Below are 22,259 nucleotides of genomic sequence, written 5' to 3' on the forward strand. Positions count from 1 at the left end.
CCTATCCATTCATTCTTGTCAAAACGGCCTGTGGCCCATCCATTTGGTATAGCAAACATTGTCCACCAATCGAATCAATGAATCTTATAAAACTTACATGGACGTAAGCATATAAAACTTACATGGACGTAAGCAATTGGACAATAACATATTTTAGATTTCTTTGTTAAGATATTACTCACAGTGATCGACTGGTTGATTTAGCCTGGAGCTTGACCCTACACATCACATAACACATATGGGTCACAACCGATTTAATCTGTTCTTTAATTCACATATTCCTCTCTAGGCTTTATTCTTATTCTTCTAACTCAATTACAATGCTCAATGCATGCCTAAGAGTACTTAGAAGTGAAAGAGAACGGAAAATGAAACTCAGAATGTCTTTTCAAAATTTCAAGAAACAGGGTCCCCGCTCGAGCGGACCCTTGAGGCCTGCAAAAGTACTGGTTATGTCGAATTTACGCTCGATTGTGGACTCTGGCGCTCGAGCGGAAGGCCCCTCTACATGGCTACCCGCTCGAGCGTGAACCTCCTCGCTCAAGCGGACACCATGTCTGCAGAAAATACTGGGAACACGAATTTCACGCTCGAGCGGTGATTTCCCCGCTCAAGCGGACATCAAAATTCTGGAAAATCCAGAACATGTTCTTGAGCTTCAATTTGATGTCCAAAGGTTCCAAATGCATGATTTTGGCCCAAACATCACATATACATGTACTAACATGGTATAAACACCAAATCACAACACAATGAAGCTTAATTTCACAATTTAATCACATCCATGTCTCAAATTAACTCAAACTCATCACCAACACACTAGATTCAAACATGTAAGACTCAAACTCCCATGATTTGCACTTGCATGTAAAATATACACAATATCCTCAACTTAATTGGTAAAAAGATGATCAAATACGTGGTCATTAATCAAAACTCAACATGGATTACATACTTTATGCTCAAACATGGAAATTTATGGCAATTTCCTTCATGCATGTGTTCTAAGACTTCAAATTCAACAAAACCAACTCAATTTCATCATAATCAATCTAACTCATGTTCTTGACCATTAATCAAACTTGAATTCACAATTTACAACATTAAACTCATGAATTCCCTTACCTAGGGGCTCAATCTTCCAAACTATAGCAAATTCTTGAGTTTGATCTTCAAATTCCCCAACCTTGAACCAAGACTACACAATTCTCTCCCTCTCTCTCTATAGCCGGCCCTCTCTCTAAAGAAGTTCAAAATCAGGCAAAATCAGGCTAAAGAGGGAATTGAGGGTGCAGTGCCTTATTACAATAAATCCCACTAAGTCCAATTTAATAATAATAAAGTAAATGGGCACTAATTCATCAATTAAATCAATTAATTCTGATCTGAATCAATTTTTAATTAAATTTCACCGTAGGCTCTAAAAATTATGCCTATCACAATGGCGTAATAAATTTTGGTTTTAGTGGCCGATAGGGCCTTCAATTTAATCCCCAAAGCAGATAATCAAACAGATATTCCTACGGTGAACAGATAGAAGTTCAAAACCACATATATTCATATACACTTAATATCATATCAAACACATAATCATATGCATAAGGAAGATCAATTAGCATAATACGGAACAGGGGTATCACAGTGTTAGATGAGCTGCACACCGAATCATGAGAGGCACACACAGGGGGCAAATCGTTGGCTCATCGGGCACTCACACATGGGTATTGGTGGCCCCGAATGCAACGCAACGAACAACAGCTCGTCCAAAAATTTTCGACATGCCAAAAGTTTTCACCAATCATCCGACAACCCTCTGAAGAGCTCAATCCCGTCTCAAGTCCTTGGCCATTTGCACAATAGGGGTTAGATCTCATTGGACCATTGCCATACGCTCCAGGAAATCTGAAGTGGTTGATCGTAGTAACAGATTATTTTACAAAATGGATTGAGGCCGAACCATTGGCCACTATCCGTGATGTTGATATGTAACGATTTTTATGGCGAAACCTCATCACTAGGTTTGGGGTACCAAGAGCACTTATATCCGATAATGGCACACAGTTTGATTGCCGAATGTACAAAGAACTATGCGCCCGATACGGAATTAAAAGCTACTATTCCACCCCAGCCTATTCCCAGAGTAATGGGCAAGCCGAAGTTTCAAACAAAACCATTCTTAGTGGTATCAAAAAACGATTGCAGGCGGCCAGAGGGAGATGGGCCGAAGAGCTCCCAATCGTACTCTGGTCATATTGAACTATGCCCCGACGTGCCACTGGAGAAACACATTTTTCACTAGCCTTCGAAGTGGAAGCCGTCATCTCACTAGAAATCGATTTCCTAACGGGAAAGTCTTATTTAGTGGAAAGTGGCACGAATGATGAACTACTCCGAAGTGAACTCGATTTCACCAAAGAAAGACATGATAGGGCAATGTTGTGGTTGATAGCATACCAGCAAGGCATAGCTTAGGCTTACAATAAGGGAGTAAAGCATCGGCGGTACGTAATCGATGAATTAGTGCTAAAAAAAGTCCTCCCGAATGAGCAAAAATCTGCTGATGGCAAACTTGGGCCAAATTAGAAAAGACCATACCAGATCACTGATTTGGTTAAAGAAGGGGCATACAAAGTTGCTGATCAACGAGGAAATGTTCTCCCGAGGCCTTGGAATGCAATGCAACGAGGAAATGTTCTCCCGAGGCCTTGGAATGCAATGCATCTAAGGAAAGACTATCATTAAAACCTTATAACTACGATGTAATAACGCTCAATTATGAAGCATAATGAATAAACACAAGGTTGCATTATCAAAACTTTATCCTATAAAAGTCGAACTCATTACATTACATTTTCAATTTCATAAAAATAAGGAACCGACAAAATTATGAGATCATGGGATTTATTCCAACAATACTCGATGAATACATATTCTTTTTCTAACATATCCTCCATCCTATCCAATTGAGGCATTTCCAACTGATGAGCCCTTATTTGAAAAAAAGAGTTGTTCGGCTCTCATTTCAAACTCTGTCTCTTTCAAAGCCATCTCCACTTTATCCATTTGAATATAGTCCCAATAAGCAAAGCCCGCCCTTGTCCTTAAAATTTGCATAATCCTCTAGAAGATTTTCTGCTTGATATTGAGTATGGATATAAGTAGCAAAAATTTCGTCCAAGACTTGGCAGGTGATCATATTATTCTTGTGTCAATGAATCAAAAGTGGGAGCTGGTCTAGGAAAGTATAAAGTTCTGCCTAAGCAATTGAGCCAAGAGTGTGGCATCGCAAAATAATATCGCAAGCCCATTGAAGATTCTTCAAGGGGATATCATCTTGAAGAACTTCAAAGCATAAATGGGAAAAAGCCACAAGAATGGACAGAGCCTTGTATCTGTGATAATCCGAAGGAGGAATAGATGCTTGGTAGGAGAAAAAGTGTTGTCTTTCAAAAAGTGTGAGTTTTAATTCCTCAATCTAGTTCGGATTCAGAAGAAAAGCAAGTGCAGTAAGGTCTAGACCAAAGGAAGAAGGGAAGTGTGGTTCATTTACAAATTTGTGAAAATCCGATGAAGAGAGCTATGCCCTTTTTGCCAGTCGTGATGGACTAAATCCCTCACTCTCAATCAAGTTAGGAACCGTCCATGTTATTTTGGTCGAAAGGGTCGACGTATACTATGCTGAAAGAAGGTTGTCTTCTAAGCAACAGATCCGGTCAAACGGTACGTAAGGATACACCACCGAGCTGCGACGAGATGGATGGACCAAGGTCGGGTCATCAAACTCCACATGTCTATGATGAATTCGCTCCTTTGATTGAGAAGGAGCTGGTTCAAGCCAGGCGTCCTAGCCAGTGGCAACAGGAGTAGGGACTGCATCATCCCACGTTGACGTCCCAGAAGAAGAAACGTCTCTAAGATCCATACCAGTAAATTGTGGTTATGCAAGGTTTTGACTTTGAAATGACTTCCATAACCTTCTACGCAAATTATATAAATAGAAGCAAGCAAAGACGGCTAATTAATGCTGGGAAATCTCAAGACTGGCTCTTCATTCCCCTCGTCCTTTCATATGCGCAAAGGAAATGAAAGGTCAAAAAGGTAGGACGTTTAATCCTTCATCTAGCCAAGCAGAATCACCAACAGTTCAACAAACACAAAGGTGAGAACAATATTATATGTACTCTCATGTGTCAACAATACTTTACAAAATCTCATGCGAGTTGCAAAAAAAAAAAAAAACACAAACACAAACAACCAAAGGGACAAAGCAAAATAGCCCGAGTAACATGTTCACAAATTATCCAGCTTGGGAGGGATAAGAATCTTGGGATTCGGCAAGGGAACTCGAGAAAATAGCTTGGACGACTCAGCAACCCCCATTTGTTTCATCGCCAACCTCCAACCTTCTCGGAAAAAGAAGTTCTCCAGTTTGTTCTTCTGATCGGCATATACAGCGGTTGCTTCGTTCCTAGTGGCATCAATACTCGCTTTCAGCTCGATCTCATGTTGACCCTTCATTGTCTCCATTGAGATCCTCAAAGCCTCATAATCGGACCTTAATTTATGAAGCTGACGTGTGACTGCTTTAATATTCTCTTCGATCGCCATTTGACCAAGTTCGACTGTGGCGATTCTATTTTCAGCTCGTGTCAGTTCCTCCTTAAAACGTTCCCTCTCCATTAACACTCGTTTCTTCTCATTGGCCACCAGTCTTTTTTTCTTCGTCGATTTGGCGTTTCTCTTCATCATGTCGATCCTTCTCCTGGGTTAGTCAAACCCCTGCCTCCACAAATTGATTTATGACCTGTATCATCATACTCGTTAGAATCGTAATAAATAACCAACACCTGAGATACACCGTGAAAAGCTTACCATTACTAGATTCTGGATTCCTTAATCCAGAATTTGTTGATTCGACTGCCCTTCCAGACGCCGGATGTCCTCTGGAATACGCATACCTCGTGCCATCGCAAGGGCAACCCCAGCATCCGAAAAAACTGAATCCAACATATTTAAAGACCGGCTCCTGATCATGGGTTGAAAAATATATTCAATCGGGCCCTCAACAACGTTCTCTGCGTATTCCTCACCTGCTAGAACACGTTGGCGACTTGATGATGGTCCTGCTCCATCGAATGGTTGATCTGCCGATCTGCATAAACTGCGATCACCAACATCCTGACTTCCTCGCAGCCTCGGATTGCGTGGTCATCCATTGTCAAGTAGACATATTGGGTGCCAAAGACTCTGACGAGCCCGTCAATAAAAAAATCGCCTCCGACAAATGACTAACTGGATCTGCCTCCTCTAATAACAGAGCGGGCAACAATTCCACCTCTCGAGGTTCAACAGTGGGCTCGGGAGTAGGATCGGACAAGGGGGTAAAGCTACTCAAGGCAAAAAATGATCAATCAACACCTCAGTCGAGCTTGAGGCAGCAACGGAACACCTCCAAACTATTTACAGAGCTTGTAAATTGACACCCCAACACTCATTTTGCTGATTTGTGTTGATTACGTGATGATTTGTATAAAAACAAAAAACAAAAAACAAAAAACAAAAAACAAAAAAAAAAACATTGTTGAAACAAAAACAAAAATGAAGAGGAACAAACGTCAAATGAATCACAACTATACAGTTATGAAAATCATCACGACTCACCAGCACCCAACCTTCAGGGTACAACTGCAGCACCCTTAGCAAAAAAAAAGGGAAGCGAATTCCCAACTCCTAGAAATCATGACCACATCTTCCAATTCTACATCAAAGGTCTTTGGGAGCACCCAAACAAGTGATCTATCACGATCACGGTGATTTGACGCAAAATAGAATGGCCCCGAGGGAGCTTGATACAAACCATAGCAATACTGTAATTCCCTCAAACCCAAATCCAAACCCAACATGTTATTGAGTGCAAGCATTGCATTTATAATCTTAAAAGCATTAGTCGTCAACAAAAAGGGTGGGACTCCATAAGGAGAAAGGATCTCATGAAGTCGAGGGTGAAGAGGAAACATAACTCCACCATCGACTATCAAAGACACTAACCATGGAACTCTCTCATCATTGGGAAATAGAAAATTATCGTCCGGACGAGGCGGTTCTATATTCACACTAATGAGAATGTCACAAGTAGATTGAAAATGAGATATACCATCAGAGCTACTAAGGAGATATGCATACTTCCCCATCTTGATGAAAACCTCTAAAAAAAAAAACTGAAACAATATGAAAAAGGGAGAATACACAAACACTTACAATTTAAATGATGATTCTAGTAGCAGGTTGAGGGACAGGTGTCACCACAAGAAAAATCTTCGATTGATATAGCTATGAAGGCACAAAATCTCAACTATCAATGCTAATGATTTAAGAAAAAGAAGGGTAAATGGCGCTTGCCTCTGACATAACTATCGCCTCCTTTAGATAACTGTGCCCTCGCATTTAATATGGAAGACTAATGGACATGTTGGACTGTTGACACATGTCCATATGTCATCAGCATATTGGGAACCCAAATACAAAAACCCTAAAAATCCTAACTCTAATCCTACATCGGCCATAAATTATGCCGATCTCTTACCTTGAGCAAGGAACAGATCCACGAGGATCCCATCTTAAAACCTATCCAAGGGGTAGTACATCGGCCGCGAGTTATGCCGATCTCTTGCCTTGTGCAAGGAACGGATCCATGAGGATCTTATCTTAAAACCTATTCGAGAGATAGTACATCAGCCGCAAGTTATGCCGATCTTTTGCCTTGTGCAAGGAATGGATCCGTGAGGATCTTGTCTTAAAACCTATCCGAGGGATAGTACATCAATCGTAAGCTATGCTGATCTTTTGCCTTGCACAAGGAACGGATCCATGAGGATTCTATCTTAAAACATATCCAAGAGGTAGTACATCGGCCGCGAGTTATACCGATCTCTTGCCTTGCGCAAAGAACGAATCCATGAGGATCTTATTTTAAAATCTATCCGAGGGATAGTACATCGGCCGCAAGTTATGCCGATCTCTTGCCTTGCGCAAAGAACGGATCTGTGAGGATCTTATCTTAAAACCTATCCAAGGGATAGTACATCAACCGTAAGCTATGCTAATATCTTGCCTTGTGCAAGAAACGGATCCACGAGGATCCTATCTTAAAACCTATCCAAGGGGTAGTACATCGGCAGCAAGTTATGCCGACCTCTTGCCTTTGCTAAGGAACGGATCCACAAAGATCTTATCTTAAAACCTATCCGATGGATAGTACATCTGCTGCAAGTTATGCCGATCTCTTGCCTTGCGCAAGGAACGGATCCATGAGGATCCTATCTTAAAACCTATTCGAGGGGTAGTACATCGGCCGCGAGTTATGCCAATCTCTTGCCTTGCGCAAGGAATGGACCAATAAGGATCTTATCTTAAAAACTATCCAAGGGATAGTACATCGGCCGCAAGCTCTGCCGATTTCCTGCCTTGCGCAAGGAACAAATCCATAAGGATCCTATCATAAACCCTATCCAAGGGATAGTACGTCGGCAGTAAGCTCTAGAACCTATCCTAGGGCTACTGTGTCAACTATCGGTTCCATCAAGCTCATAGAGCTTACAAAAAGAATGTTACTTCAGCATAAAAAAAAATAATAATAAAAAAAAATCTTTAGCACAAGCTTAAAAAAAACAAAATATATATATATATATATATATATATATATATCTCAGTCAGCATAACCATTTCACACAGAACCTTTAAATCCAAGCATTCACATTCAATTTATAATTTTTGCATACAAAAAAAATAAAAATAAAAATAAAATTCGCCTTAGGTGCTACCAGTTTCTACCCCCTCAACAACGTTCTGCTCGGCAGCTTCAGGACGTGGATAAGGTACATTTTTTCTCAACTCGAAATCAGTTGGAACATTCGCAGCCTCTAGCGCCGATGTCCAACCATCCTCAAACAACATATTCTTAAGCTTAGCAAACTGCACCTCATACACAACGGTAGCCTCATTACAACCTTCGTTTTTTGCTGCTTTTTCCGCGTTAACCAAATTGTCATTTGAGGAAGTAAGTGCTTTGGAGAGCTGTTTCTTTTCCATCCTTAACGCACTGATCTCTTGTTCTATGGCTACCATCTTTGAGTCCATGGCTTGAAGCTTTGAATCAAGTTTTGTAATTTTGCCCTCCGCAGTAGCCGCACACAGCTCGAGCTCTTTTGTCGTCTCAGCCAATTGGTCATTTGATGACTTTAGCTTATCTGCCACCCTAATCAGCTTGTTACGGCACGCCATGGCCTCAGATGTGGAAAATACACCCTACAATTTAAACAAAGGAAAATCAACCAACTAACCGAATAACGACACATAAAATCAAACGATAAACAAATAGTACAACCACTTACTATTAAAGAAGAAAGTAGTGCTTGAGAAAAAATGGCAATATCTGACTATTTCACCAAGCGTACGGCATTAACAGGTAAAATCGAACTATGGACAATCGTAGAGGAGACTTCAGCACTACTCATAGTCGAATCTGCATTTGTCAATTGCCGATCTTTTAGAAAAGACACTAAAGTGATCGGAGAAATAACAGCGGCTGGTTTTGAAACGGAGGCTGGAGATGATGTTGTGGCAGCCACAGACAGATCTATACGGCTTTTCTTCCGGACCTCGGTTAATTGGTCAGATGGTCGTTTGCTCGACTTTTTGGCAGGAAAAATAGACACATCAGAGATCACAATGGGATTAGGAGGAGAATCGCCAACTATAACAAGCGTATAGCGATCCCGGTTTTCCCCATCATGTATTGTGTTCCTGACTCGGGTCTAGTGGTTGTATGTTGTTATCTCATTCTCGTTTCCATCCCTTAATTCTTTGTGTTTGAGTTTTGGGATATGTTGGGCAGGTTTGAAACAGGTTGGATGAGATTTGAAATAAATAGTTGCTGCCCAGATTTTGGTTTCTTTGCTCGAGCGAGGCTTTTATCGCTCGAGCGAGCATGGGTTTTTAGTTCCTTCGCTCGAGCCAGGGTTCATTCGCTCAAGCGAGCTTTGAGTGGTGTGTCTCTTCGCTTGAGCGAGCACTTTTGCGCTCGAGCGTATGTCTGCGTCTCTTTCTGACCTGAAGGTTGTGTTTCTTCGCTTGAGCGAGCTTTCCTTCGCTCAAGCGAACAAGCTCTATGTTTTGTGTTTCTTCGCTCGAGCGAGGACTCCTGCACTCGAGCGTGCATCTGGGTTGCAGACTTGAAGCTTTGCATTGTTCGCTCAAGCGACGCTTCTTGCACTCGAGCGAGGTTCTTTTGTGTCTGGTCGCTCGAGCGACCACTTCTTCGCTCGAGCAAGCCTCGACTATACCAGTTCGCAACAGCGACTTTCTTCTTGACTTTTTGATCTCTTTTTACCTTCAAACCCTAGATCCGACTCTCTCTCTCTATACACTCATTCTCTCTACACATGCACTTGATCTAGGGGGTTTCTACCCTACTCCCTTTATTAAAAAGCTAGAGTAGTGTGTGGGCTATCTTTTGATCCCAAAAAAGTTGGATTTGAAGCACTTTGAGTTTCTTCCTTCTTCTCCTTTGAGCTCCGAAATTTGAGGTATGGATAAACTACTCCTTCTTATGAGTTTTAACATAAATTTTAGTCATTTTGTATAAATGGTAAGTCATGGACATTTTGGGGAGTTAGGGTTTTGAAATTGAAATTATAAATGAGGGATTTGTTAATGCGGAGTTCCATGTGTATATGAGACCTAGAAAAAAAATGGGGTTATTGGTGTAGGATTGATAAAATTGAGCCTTAGGGTTGAGGTTTGAAAAAAGGGGGAAAACGTCCTAATTAAGTTTGAATAATTAATTTGTATAATTAATGTGGTAAATTGTGGGAATATGAAATTGATTTGGAAATTATGAAATTAGATGGAATTGTGGTTGAATGGTGTAGTTGGATCGATGAATCACTCACCGATAGAAAATGAGATAAATTATCTATTTGATAGATTTATTTATCTGTTTAGAAATAACTGTTTTGGGCTATCGGTGGAGGATAGTCTTAATTGTTGTAGACACTGCATGATGATTAGGTAAACTAAAACTAATCAACTGGATTATGTCATTGATTGTGACGGTGGAATTAACACATTGATTATGTGAATTGTTGGGTCATTGTAGATGACTATGTATTTAAATACATTGTATATGTATATTGTTTGGGAGGAGATAACGGATGTACTCCATTGTTTGGAATGAGATAGGAGATGTACTGCATTGTTTAGGAGGAGAAAGGGGATAGACTCCATTGACAATTAAGTTGGTCGAAGTGTCCAAGGTGAAAGTCTCGAAACCTTATGTACATCTGAATAATGTTAATAATTGAAGTGTTGAATATATGAAGTGTTGATTATATGAGTTGTAGTCTCATTTTGAATTGTTGATAATTGAAGTGTCAAAAATATGAGTTGTGGTCTCATTGTGAATTGTGGATAATGGAAGTGGTAGTAAGATGAGTTGTAGTCTCATTTAAATTGTTTGGCTAGATAATGGACCATGTCTATGAATTGAATTGGATAAATAAGGGAAGTGGATTGGAACATGAATGTGCTTATTGGTGGCCTAGTAAAGAAGGTAAATTGGTTTATAAGTGTTAACCATCCATCGAATGCTAATGTTTTAGTTACTTCTCATATCTGGTTTAACATATTTCTACTGGGCTTTGGCTCACCCTATATGGGACATCATTTTCAGGTACAGGTGATATGCCGCCTCCAAGGATGTAGCTTGGGAGGCTTCGAATATCTTTTGTATTACATGTAATTCAAGCTAAGGGCCTAATATGTTAAGAGTTAGAACTCTCTGTTGTTGAAACCAAGTATTGACTTGGAAAGTTTGTAAGCCAACATGTAATACCTTTTGTAGAAAGCACTCTGATGAATGAATATATTTTATTTTCTCATGCCTATGGTTATCATGAATGGTTGATTTATATATATTTTTTTGAGGGCGTTACAAAGCGAATCTTGGGACCGATCAGCGGTAGCAAGGTTGGAAGAGGTCTGCGAAGCCAACGTTGTTACCGTAGTTCTTTTGCGCTTTTGAGCAGCAGCAATCTCCAAGAAGTTTTTCGGCATCATGGTATCGAATATAGTGGCTTCCGAACTAGACGACTCCCCTTAGGATTCTTCCTCAACAACTTCTTCAACATCCTCCCGTAAATAAGGAAGGATGTAAAAGTTGAAACCACCGTCAGCACCAAGATTTATGCCATATGTGGCTGTTACAGCCCCGTAATGAGGAACGTATGCAAGCAAGACATGAGCCACCTGACCTTGCCCTTGTTGCTCTGGTGGTCCTCTATACGACCAAGCTCGGCGCAAGAGAGGGAGGTTTACTTGATCTTCCCACTCGCTGGAATGAGAAAAGACTTCGAGAGCTGTGACAAATGAACACAATTATTAGTAAAGCTAGATAACAAAACAAATGCAAAGACAAAGCAAACAAAGGTGACTCATAACCTGGACGGCCAATGACCCTAGGAATAGGTCGGATCCGATCAACTCCAGAAGGAAATTCCTAATTCCCCTCTATTATGACAAACACATCATTCACACCCTTACCAGAATTAAGAAGCATTTGAACGAGTTGGTGTTTCACCGACCTGGGTTTAAAGTATAACTTTGTTCTCTCTTTGGTAGTAGGAACAACATTATAGCAATTCCTAATCTCAGACAGACCTAAATTGATTCCAAGAATGTCATTTAGGGCCACTACACCCATCACTATCCTAAAAAAAATTGGGGGATAGTTGGGAAGGGCACCCCATAAAAGTGAAGCACCTCTCGAAGGAAAGGATGCAGAGGAAATTTAAGTCCTCTCTCTATTATATCTATCAAATGAAGAGGAATTTGTTCTTCAGAACCCTCTAACAAACTGTCATCGAAGGTAGGAAGGTGAACAATGACATCCTCAGGAACACTATATAACGCCCTGAATTCAGTAAAACTCTCTTCAAATTCGAAGAATGACCTCAATCGATTCATTTTAGTCAAACAAAAGCTAACAGAATTGAGAAATCACAAGAGAAAAGGGATAAACTTACAAAGAACTTCCGCTAAAAGGCAAAGACACGAGTATAAGAGCAAAAGGCGTAATGCGATAAGCAATGACAAAAGAAGGGAGGCCAAAACCTTCGATTAAATATGTCCAAAGTGAAATGGGGCATTAAAGAAGAAATAACGGGCGTCATTATTTAAAAAAAGGATACTCAACAGACACGTGTCACATACGGCGTTGTTTTCCTAAGGACCTACGACAGTCGGCTAGGGCACCTTCGGCAATTCGATTACAATGAAATGCCGAAGAGGGCCAATTGTGGAGGATAAAAATTTAAGCCTAAGGCCCAAGCAAGTTAAGACGCGGCCCCAAAGCACTTTTACCTAGCCAAGGAAAAGTCTAGGCCCAAGCCCTTAGAAGGTACAGTTGTAAAGCAAACAAGGTCACATGATAGGCGATTTAGACAGAATCGCTTTCAGAAAAGAGATCCTTAAACATGAAGGAAAACCCTTGGATGAGATAGAAATCAACGATATAGATCAAAACTAACAAAAGAAAGGATACAAAATCGACCAACTGTGACAATTTGGGCATCCAATAAGATCAATCCAATGATCAGGAATGAGTGTGCAAAACCCGAACTGAATCTAGGCCATCTGTAACACCAGGCAGCCAACAAAGGCATATAAAAATCACTTGCCTACTTGCCCGACCAGTTTCTGCATACATAAAACACCATTGGATCGATACCATAATCCAACGGTCACGATACCAAGTATCCACACTATAAAAGGAGGAAGGAAAACCATTTAAAGGTAAGCAAAAAGAAAGAAATAGATACTTCTTTTCAGAAGAAAAACGACATGTCTAATCAAGGTTCTAATTTGATCGTCGGAGGGTCCTCCCGACCAACCTTAGTCGAGGGAATCACTGACGTTTTGGTATTTGTCTTTTTTGCAAAGTAAAAGAAGGAACGACTCATCTCACTTTTCCCATGGAGAAAATATTTTCCCCTTCCGCAGATATTGATACTGATTGAGCTCTTGTTGGGTTATTCAAATTTGTCTCCAAATTTATTTATTTTTTAATCAAATTATTTTGTTTCAAAATTATTATAAACATTTTCAAATTTTTTTTGCTAAATTTTTTTTCCTGACATTTTGGGACGACAACAACAATTGGTCTCTAAATATTTTTCATAACAAAATTTTTACTTTTTTTTACAAAAATTTGGTCCTTAAAACTTTTATTTGTTATAGTAAATTTGATTTTCAAGTCAATCTCAAATGATTATAGTGTCTTGGATTTTTATAATGTAACCAAGTAAAATAATAATAATTTTGGTACCTAAAATTTTAAAAAGTTTTCAATTGTATTCAAGTTTGATTTGTTTAAATAACAAGCGATCTTGAATGCACTTTTAGCAAGTTCTAGTAACTTGATTCGTTTCCGCCTATATTCAAAATTTACCCAAAAAAGAATACTAATAAAAACATGTGAGCTAGTTATGTATATCTTTCTACGGCCTTCCATTCTTCATCTTGATTTCCTTTTCATCGTCAGCAAAAAAATTTCAGTTCTAGTACCCTCTCCACACTTGTGACATTTCCTCAATGGGTATGTTGTTGGTCTCCGGCACAAAGAAGATGACGAAGGCTCATGATTAGCACTAAACCCGCAAAGATGATGAATAGGCCGAACCTGACCACGCAAAGAGCGGCAAGGAAGACTTGGGCAACGAGGAAAGTGAAACGGATCACATTCCAAAACCAACGGTTGAAGATCGCAAATGATGCATCTCCTTTCATGAAAGAGATGATTAATACTTCAAACCAATAAGCATTCCAACACAATCACCAAACACCGCTTGATTCATAATAAATATCTTTAAAGATGATAAGCAATTCGTTAGAAAGTACAATTTGGTGATTGAATTTAGCTAAATTCAACATAAGTTCCTAATCTTTCAACCAAACACAACAATCTCACAAACCAACTCGAAGAGAACAATCTCAGAAAAATTAACAATGTTCTAAACCTTCAATTTCATAGTGTTATTAGTAAATGGGATACAAAGATATGTGATTGAGTTGTGACTTATTACACTACACTATCAAAAAACAATTTCAGATTTTCCACTAATACAAAAATTAAGACGCTACTATGCCATAGAACTCATGACAGTACCAAACAAATGTTCTAGAACAGCATAAACTCAAAGCTATAATAGTAATAAAAAGGGTAAATTAAAAACACATATTGTGCATTAAAACTTCCTCTCATATACTAAAAAATAAAATAAAAATAAAAATAAAAAAACTGCTCAGAAGCCATTCCCACATTGATTTGCGTTCTTTGTGTTCTTTAAGCCACGGCAGGCATGTCCTTGAGCCATTGGTCCAATGGCTTACCAATGGAGTAAACAATGAAACCAATCTTCCTCAGCTTCTCAACATCCACAATATTCCGACCATCAAATAGAAAAGCGGGTTTCTGCATATTATCGTAAATCCTCTGGTAATCAAGTGTTTTGAACTCATCCCACTCGGTCATAATTGCAACAGCATGAGCATCCTTGGTTGCCTCATAAGCATCCCAAACCACCTGGAGTGCCTTGACTGCAGTCGGACTCATAGGTTGAAGATGAGTCGGATGATCCCAATCAAACTTCTTCATTGAAAGATCCCTCTGTATCTGTTCTTCAGAAACCTGTGGGTCGTATATGCTCAACTTGGCTTTGTCCCCGATTAGCCCTTTACACACATCGATAGCCGGGGTCTCTCTCGTGTCACCAGTATCTTTCTTGAATGCAAATCCCAAAACAGCGACTTTCTTGCCTGAGACGGTGTTGAACATGGACGAAACGATCCTGTTCACAAATCGGGTCTTTTGATAGTCATTTACTTTAATGACTTGTTTCCAGTAATTTGCAACCTCGGGAAGGCCATTGCAGTCGCAAATATAAACCAAGTTCAAGATGTCCTTTTGGAAGCAAGATCCGCCAAAACCCACACTAGCATTGAGGAACTTGGGTCCAATTCTTGTGTCTTTACCGACAGCATGTGAAACTTGGGTGACATCAGCACCTGTTGCTTCACATAACGCTGACATGGCATTAACCGAAGAAATCCTCTGTGCCAAGAAAGCATTGGCTGCAAGCTTGGAGAGCTCAGCAGACCAGAGATTAGTGCAAATAATCCTATCTTCCGGGACCCAATGGGCATAAACGTCTTTCAATGCTTTGACTGCCTTCGCTCCTTCTGGGGTCTCCCGGCCTCCAATGAGGACACGGTCAGGCTTGAAAAGGTCTTCTATTGCGGTTCCTTCGGCAAGGAACTCTGGGTTGGACAGAATTTGAAAATTGATGCCTTTGCTGTTATGGGTCAGAATTTTTTCTATTGCCTCGGCAGTTTTAACAGGAACTGTTGATTTCTCAACAACAATTTTGTCAGATTTCGATACATCAGCAATCATACGGGCAGCACTCTCCCAATAGGTCAGATCAGCAGCTTTTCCGGCCCCAAGGCCTTGGGTTTTGGTCGGAGTATTAACTGAAACAAAGACAATATCTGCCTCTGAAACATGTTTCTCCACTTCAGTACTAAAAAAGAGGTTCTTCCCTTTGCATTGCTTCACTACATCATCAAGGCCTGGCTCGTAAATGGGGAGATGATCACTGTTCCAAGCATTGATCCTCTGTACAGAGATGTCAACAACGACCACTTGGACTGATGGGCACTTCAGTGCAATCACGGCCATGGTTGGCCCCCCAACATAACCAGCTCCAATACAACAAATCTTCACCATTTTTTATTTATTCTCAACTGTCAAAACAATAAAATAAAAAAAAAAGTCGAAAATAAGTGACGGACCAGAACAGTAAAATGCTTCTTATGCCAATAGAAATTATTAAATTTGAAGTGCTGACTCTTCGATATGCAAAATCTTAACGTGATCAAACATGGGGTATTTGTCCAATTTAATCCAAATCCTTGATCAACTTAATACATGACAAGTATGGAAGTCAAAATTCTTCTTATCAACACATGATGCCTACTCATTTGAACTAATGAAATACCCTTATTTCACTAATGGTGGATTGAAGAAAAAATGATTCCTCAGAAAAACTTATTACACAAGGTGTAGTTTCATCCTACATAAGGATAGGGCTTCCAAATAGAACCAATAGGAGAAAACGATCCATAGAAGGTGCTCAAGATAATTAGGAGCAAGTCTCAGATGAGTTTAGTAGTAGTTTGATCCTACCCTAAGAAGTATGGACACGGACATGCCAACACAGGAATGTTTAAGAAATGTAGGACACGACAAGTGACACGTGTGAAATGTATGGAGATAAATAACTATTCTATGTTATATTATATGAATATTTAAATAAAAGATAATAATTTTAAAGTCAAAAGAAGGAGAATATGTATAAGTTTTCATTTTTGTTTTACATTGAATTCCTAGTTATTTTATTCAAACTTGTAAAGTGTTTCACATATGTCTTAGTGTTGGGAAGTATCCGATGAGTGTGATGTCATGTTGGTGTCTAACATGTCAGACACGGCAGGTTACCTTCTTAGAAGTGTCTGTGCTTGTGAGATCTTACCTCACATATAATATATATATATAGAGAGAGATATGACACACACATCATAAACGCTTTCCTTGTGGTCAAAAGGAAAATCCGTCAATTTCAAAGAAGCAAATACCAGTGTATGTAAGCAATCTGAAATAAATAAACAAAATATAGGTTCAAAGAATTGGATTTTGGTTCAATTTTACAAGAAATGTGAAAGCAAATCCAATAGAACCCCAATTAATAATGTGGATTGCTCCATTTATTTCCAGAGACTACTTGATCAAACACTTCCAATTCAACAAAGTGATCCCAAATTTTCACAAAAAGAAAAGAAAAACCCAATTGAAAAACACAGTTGGATGTAACACAAATTGCAATAACATCAACAGAACTGCAATTCCCACACCATACACACACACACACACACACACACACACACACACGAGTATTGAACAGAGTTAATTAAAAGCAGACCTCAAAATATACAGCATACAAGAAGAATTAAAAAACAATCCACCCAAAAAAAACCCAACAAATATATAAATGAACAAGAAAAAGTAGATGAGAGATTAGGAATACCTTTCGGAAAATTATATGAGATCCAACCAGTGAAATGGCCTGAGAGATAAATAGATAGAAAGAGTGTGGATCTGAGGAGAAAAGAAGAAGAGGGTCTTCTGGCGAAGTGTATGGGGATCCACAGGATAATCGGTGTATGAAAGTGTGTGTAAGGTATATATATAGAGACTGGACTTGGAAGAGAGAGAGAGAGAGAGAGAGAGAGAGAGAGAGATTTTTCCATGGACATTCCAATCGTACAGGTTAAAACTGCCATAACTAACTGAGCATGAAATCGAAACCATTAATTAATTATGAAAAAGAAATGGTTTGGATGATTAAATTTATTTATTATTTGATGTGATATAGAACATTGTAATCATAACAGTGAACAAGTTTCATAAAAAAAAAAATTAAGAGAAAAAAAATCAAGATTTCACCTTTGCAACAAAATAAATTTTAAATTTTGCTAATTTAAATTTTAATCTTTTGATTTATTTTTAATTCAAACCATCAATCAATTTTTATTAAATAAAATCAACCGAAAAAATAGTATTTAAGTCATTAAAGTTAATAAAAAAATATTTTAGACATTTTAGGTATATTACATTGAATTTAATGGCTAAAAAAAATTTATATCGATTTTAGTAATGAAAATAAGTAAATGATTAAGTTGAAAATAAATTTAAAAAAATTAGGATTTAAATTGATAAAATAAAAAATTAAGAATTAATTTTGTTACAATGATCAAGCCCTAATATTTTTTTATTTTTTATTTTTGTAATTTTCCCTTTAAAAAAAATTGTCATTGCAAGATTACTACTGTCTGAAAACTTCATTTTTATGATTAAAAAAAGTCAAAAGTAAAAAAAAAAAATCACTAAAATAAATTAAATATATCAATAATTCAGGTTTTTCGATACAATTAAAAAAATCATTATTAAACAGATTATTTTTTTCACTTCATAAAAAAATGCCGATTCTCAAACAAGCAAAAGATTGATAAGTATTAACTTAAACAAAGTTTTGGTATACTGATATCAAATCAAGTTATTGATGTTTTTAGACATTTCACTAAACATACATACATTATAAAAAAAAAATTAGTGAAACATTCATTTTCAACTTTGTGTAGTAGGAAAAGTCTGAGATATTTATTTTTTATTAATTAAGGTCGCTCAACATTCTTACAACAAAAATTCAACTCAAAAATTTTTTGCCTAACTTATTCAAATTTCACTTGATTCAGAGAAATTTCGACCCTAACTGAAAGAAAATTTAAAATTTCTCCAGTATGATCACAAAGAAATTTCAAAATTTTTCTGTGTAATTAGAGAAATTTCTCTGTGAAAATTGAAATTTCTTTGTGAAAATTGAAATTTCTCTGAGTCGGGACAAATTTTTTTTGAGTTGAGCAAAATTTTTCTGAGTCAAATTTTCTCTATAGAAATGTTGAGGGACCTTAACTATTATAAAAATATTATATGTTTATTTTCTTATAAAATCTTAATATCAGGGACTTAAAAAAAAATCTCGTACATTATATAGTATCATTTACCACCCCCACCCCCCCAAAAAAAAAAAAAAAATCTCCAATACATGAGAAGAGCTTGAATCCAACACAAGAAAAGAATTCTAAAAGAGACTGAAATATCACTCATAAAAGTTGTCTTCTAAGAATTACAAAGAGAACTTCCAATCTGTGTAAGGAATAACTGCTGTAATTCGACATGAAAATAACAGAAAGAAAACAAAAATAATAAAAAAATTAACAACTTTGATCAAAGCCAGACAACCCAAATTATTACTAAACCAAAACTTTCTAAAAAGGTCAAATTAGCCATTCTGCGTCATCAATGATAGGCGAAATTGTGTTCCAGAGACTATCAAATCTGACAGCAATTTCGATACCTTTGCCCAAAATTCCGATACCTTGACGACATTTTACTGGGCTTCTCTCAATCCCACAATTCTGGATTCGCCTCTCCTACGTCATATTGTGCGATTATCTCACGCGTAACTTTGAATCGAATCTTGCATACTACACATCCCCTCATCTGAAAGGAAAAGTTCAAGCAAATTAACGACATGTTAGACTACTTTTATTTTGAAACAGTAATGCTACAAATAGAGGAATGGAGCCAGGATTTTATTTTGGGAGGGAAAAAAATTCATGTAAATAAATATTTAAACAAATAACATAAACTATATGTACATTTTTCATATACCTTATTTTGCATTGCATTCAAATATATTGGACAAAAGATAATAAATAGAAACAAACATCCCTAAAGGCAAAACGAAAGGAACAATTTTTAAATATATAACCACTTAGTTATCTATCTGTGGTACTGAACATTCTTTTTTATCTCAGAACTCATCTAGGACTCAAATTCTTACATTTTTTTTTTTGCACAATCGAGGAGTTGGTTAGAAATAAGCTTAAAAAAGGTCTCACCAAGTCATTGCAAAGTTAATAAGAATAGAGCAGGGACCCTATCCAAGATAAATGTATTGTTAATGCAATTTTTTGGAAAAAGTTTCTTCCTATACTAACTGATTTTGATAAGAAATAAACCAGCTTTTGATCACAACATTTCATGGATATAAGTTGTGCCAAGCTATAGGTTGTTTTTAACCTTATGAATTGGAATTATGCTGGGATGAACACTATATTCATGCATCAACCAACCAGTCCTTGACTCTGTTGGACCATTCCCTTTGTCGAAGACGAAAAATTTCTTCAACCCAACAATTTTTCCTTCATGGATGACCTCATCAACCTCCCTGGTTGCTTTCCATTGACCGGTTGGTGTAGTTTGTACTTGTTGCTGCATCCCATCCCAGTATTTTTTGTTCCAAAAATGTATAGTAATACGCCTTCTTCTTTTTTCCATATTTGAAATCACCTGGAGGTATAGAAAAGAAACGAAAAAATTACCGTATTATACAAAGGAAAATTAAAGCAACTGAGGACATGGAACAGAGTTTCTGAGAAACAGCTATTAATGAAGATCATAATGTTATGGTATATAGGATTTTTGAAGATCTGATTTTAGTTATGGCACATAAACTTGAATGATCCAATTCATGATTACTTTGGAAAGTAGGAACGCCATTGACACTATTGACTCGATTTAGGATTTTGCCTGAGGGAGGCAATATTAAGGAAGAATGGTGTCCCCTCCCGTCCTGCTTTGGATATACTTCCAACCTATAAAAAAAATAGCAACATAAGCAGCAATTGTTTGCTGGGAACCTTCTCGTGTCATGCACGACCGTGAAAAATAAGATTATTACCCACCATGTCTAGTATGAACATGAAAAATAGAATTACTAGCCCATGCAAGAAATTTTTAAGGAGGAATGGGTGTCACTTCCAATCTATGAAAAATAGCAACATTTAACATATTAAGTTCTCATGTCTGGTATGAGCATGAAAAATATAATTATTAGCCAATGCAAGAGATTTTCACACCAACCCAGATCTTGATTTTGGACCTCATCCCTCAAATAAGATTATTAGCCACACCAACCTAGATCTTGGACCTTATAGAAACACATCAAGAAAAACAAGTACTGAGGCAATTTATCAAACAACTAAATTGCACATTCTGCATATTAAAAATAAATAAATAAATAAATAAATAATACCAAGAAGATTGAACTCATAAGCAATCACAAATTTATTGGGTTTTACAATAAATCTATTTCCTCAATTAATTCAAATCCTGTTGGTGATAATTACAAATAAAACACCAGAAAATACAAATTACAATAATTATTGTAAGGGTTGAAGCGCGGGGAATTCGCTCCCTTTAAGGAGATTCAAGTCCTCTGCGGTTAGGCAAAATCTCACACCGATGCAGCAGAAAAAATCTTAACTTGTCCACCAAGATACAACAGCCCGACTAAGTCGTATAGTTCACCAATACTGCACAATTAGTTAAACCAAAGCTTAATCACATACACGCAATTTTATTTGCCTGATAATCTTACACAAACATAATAAAACAACAACCACTCATTCTGTTTTTTAAGATAAGAAGTTAGGTCAATTTATAGGAGAGGAAACTTGGTCAGCAAGTGTCTTGGAGAAGAGAAAACTTACAGGACAAGATTCTTGGAGGTGAAGAAGACTTGACTTGGAGGGCAAGACTTGGAAGACTTAGACAAGAGTACTTGACTTAGGGATTTTTGGAGAAAAAGTATAGAAAGTTGCTTGGAAGATTCTTGATCACCAAGAAAAATGATTAACTTGAAAGAAAAAAATAAATCAAACTAATAACACATTATAATATTAAAATATCTCCTACCAAATCCTAATAACACCAACTATAGCAACACGACACAACAGTGAATTGCAACAATTGAAATTTAATGGAAAATTATAGCGCAGATTTTACCCATAAAAAAAGGGGCAAATGTCGCTTTGAATTCTAAACCAAAATCCTAGTGGTTAAGAGCAATCAATTAAAGAGAAATTTTTATTAAAAAAAAAAAGTAAAACAAGAAAGAAAGATTGACAGAACTCACGGGTGGGAAGCTGATCGGGATCAAAGAGGAACAAATTGTGAAGAAGTTTGATGAGGTTGAGGGGTTGTTTTCGGGCGAAAATCTTATTCATGAGATAATACACAACCAACTGTTTCTTCGACGGACTAAAATGGACACCCCGAGGAAAGTTCGCCACTTTTTCTTTACCGTCTTCATTCTCTCTCTGTTCTTCATCAATTGAAGCTAATGAACTTGCGAAACCCATCTTGCTTCTTCACTTCCAATGCTTGGCCACACCACCCCTCTCCCTCTCTCTCTCTGTCTCTGTGCAAAGCATTTTATTTATTTATTATTATTATTTTTTGAGTGAATTGATGATAAATTCAATATAAAGATGAGACATAAGTCATTAATCTAGTGATATTTTTTTTTATTAATGAGAGATTTACCTCAGTGAAATAATTTAATATTTTTTTTTTTGTTCTAAAATAAATATTTTGTTTTTAATTTTATTCTTTAATTTATGTGTTAATTTTTTTTATTTGTTTAATTTTTCATTGACTATTTGTTCAAATTATTTTCTAT

The 22,259-nt window shown here is 37.4% G+C and overlaps 2 protein-coding genes across 2 annotated transcripts; both read right to left on the reverse strand.

The window, feature by feature from the left end:
- Positions 1-14,279: 14,279 nt before the first annotated feature.
- On the reverse strand, positions 14,280-17,329 carry LOC114284090 (UDP-glucose 6-dehydrogenase 5). Its single transcript, XM_028226957.2, has 2 exons — positions 17,199-17,329; positions 14,280-15,858 (listed from the first exon to the last, which is right to left on the reverse strand). Exon 2 carries the CDS (start codon positions 15,839-15,841, stop codon positions 14,399-14,401), a length of 1,443 nt encoding a protein of 480 aa, XP_028082758.1. The 5' UTR covers positions 15,842-15,858; positions 17,199-17,329; the 3' UTR covers positions 14,280-14,398.
- Positions 17,330-18,807: 1,478 nt separating this feature from the next.
- On the reverse strand, positions 18,808-22,018 carry LOC145790330 (NAC domain-containing protein 21/22-like). The gene is made up of 4 exons (XM_082868072.1): positions 21,714-22,018; positions 20,276-21,111; positions 19,817-20,086; positions 18,808-19,234 (listed from the first exon to the last, which is right to left on the reverse strand). Exons 2-4 carry the CDS (start codon positions 20,294-20,296, stop codon positions 19,136-19,138), a joined length of 390 nt encoding a protein of 129 aa, XP_082724198.1. The 5' UTR covers positions 20,297-21,111; positions 21,714-22,018; the 3' UTR covers positions 18,808-19,135.
- Between the last annotated feature and the right edge of the window lie 241 nt (positions 22,019-22,259).

This window comes from Camellia sinensis, chromosome 5 (assembly GCF_055761805.1).
Source record: "Camellia sinensis isolate YWXY chromosome 5, ASM5576180v1, whole genome shotgun sequence".
Classification (NCBI taxonomy): domain Eukaryota; kingdom Viridiplantae; phylum Streptophyta; class Magnoliopsida; order Ericales; family Theaceae; genus Camellia; species Camellia sinensis.

What these genes read in the sequence shown, in the direction of transcription:
- LOC114284090 (XM_028226957.2), bottom strand. Translation starts at nt 15,841, where the DNA reads ATGGTGAAGATTTGTTGTATTGGAGCTGGTTATGTTGGGGGGCCAACC.
- LOC145790330 (XM_082868072.1), bottom strand. Translation starts at nt 20,296, where the DNA reads ATGGCGTTCCTACTTTCCAAA. An exon ending in TGGCGTTCCTACTTTCCAAA is followed by an intron (nt 20,087 to 20,275) that starts GTAATCATGAAT and finishes CTATACCTCCAG; the next exon opens with GTGATTTCAAATATGGAAAA. An exon ending in GCATAATTCCAATTCATAAG is followed by an intron (nt 19,235 to 19,816) that starts GTTAAAAACAAC and finishes TTTTCCTTTCAG; the next exon opens with ATGAGGGGATGTGTAGTATG.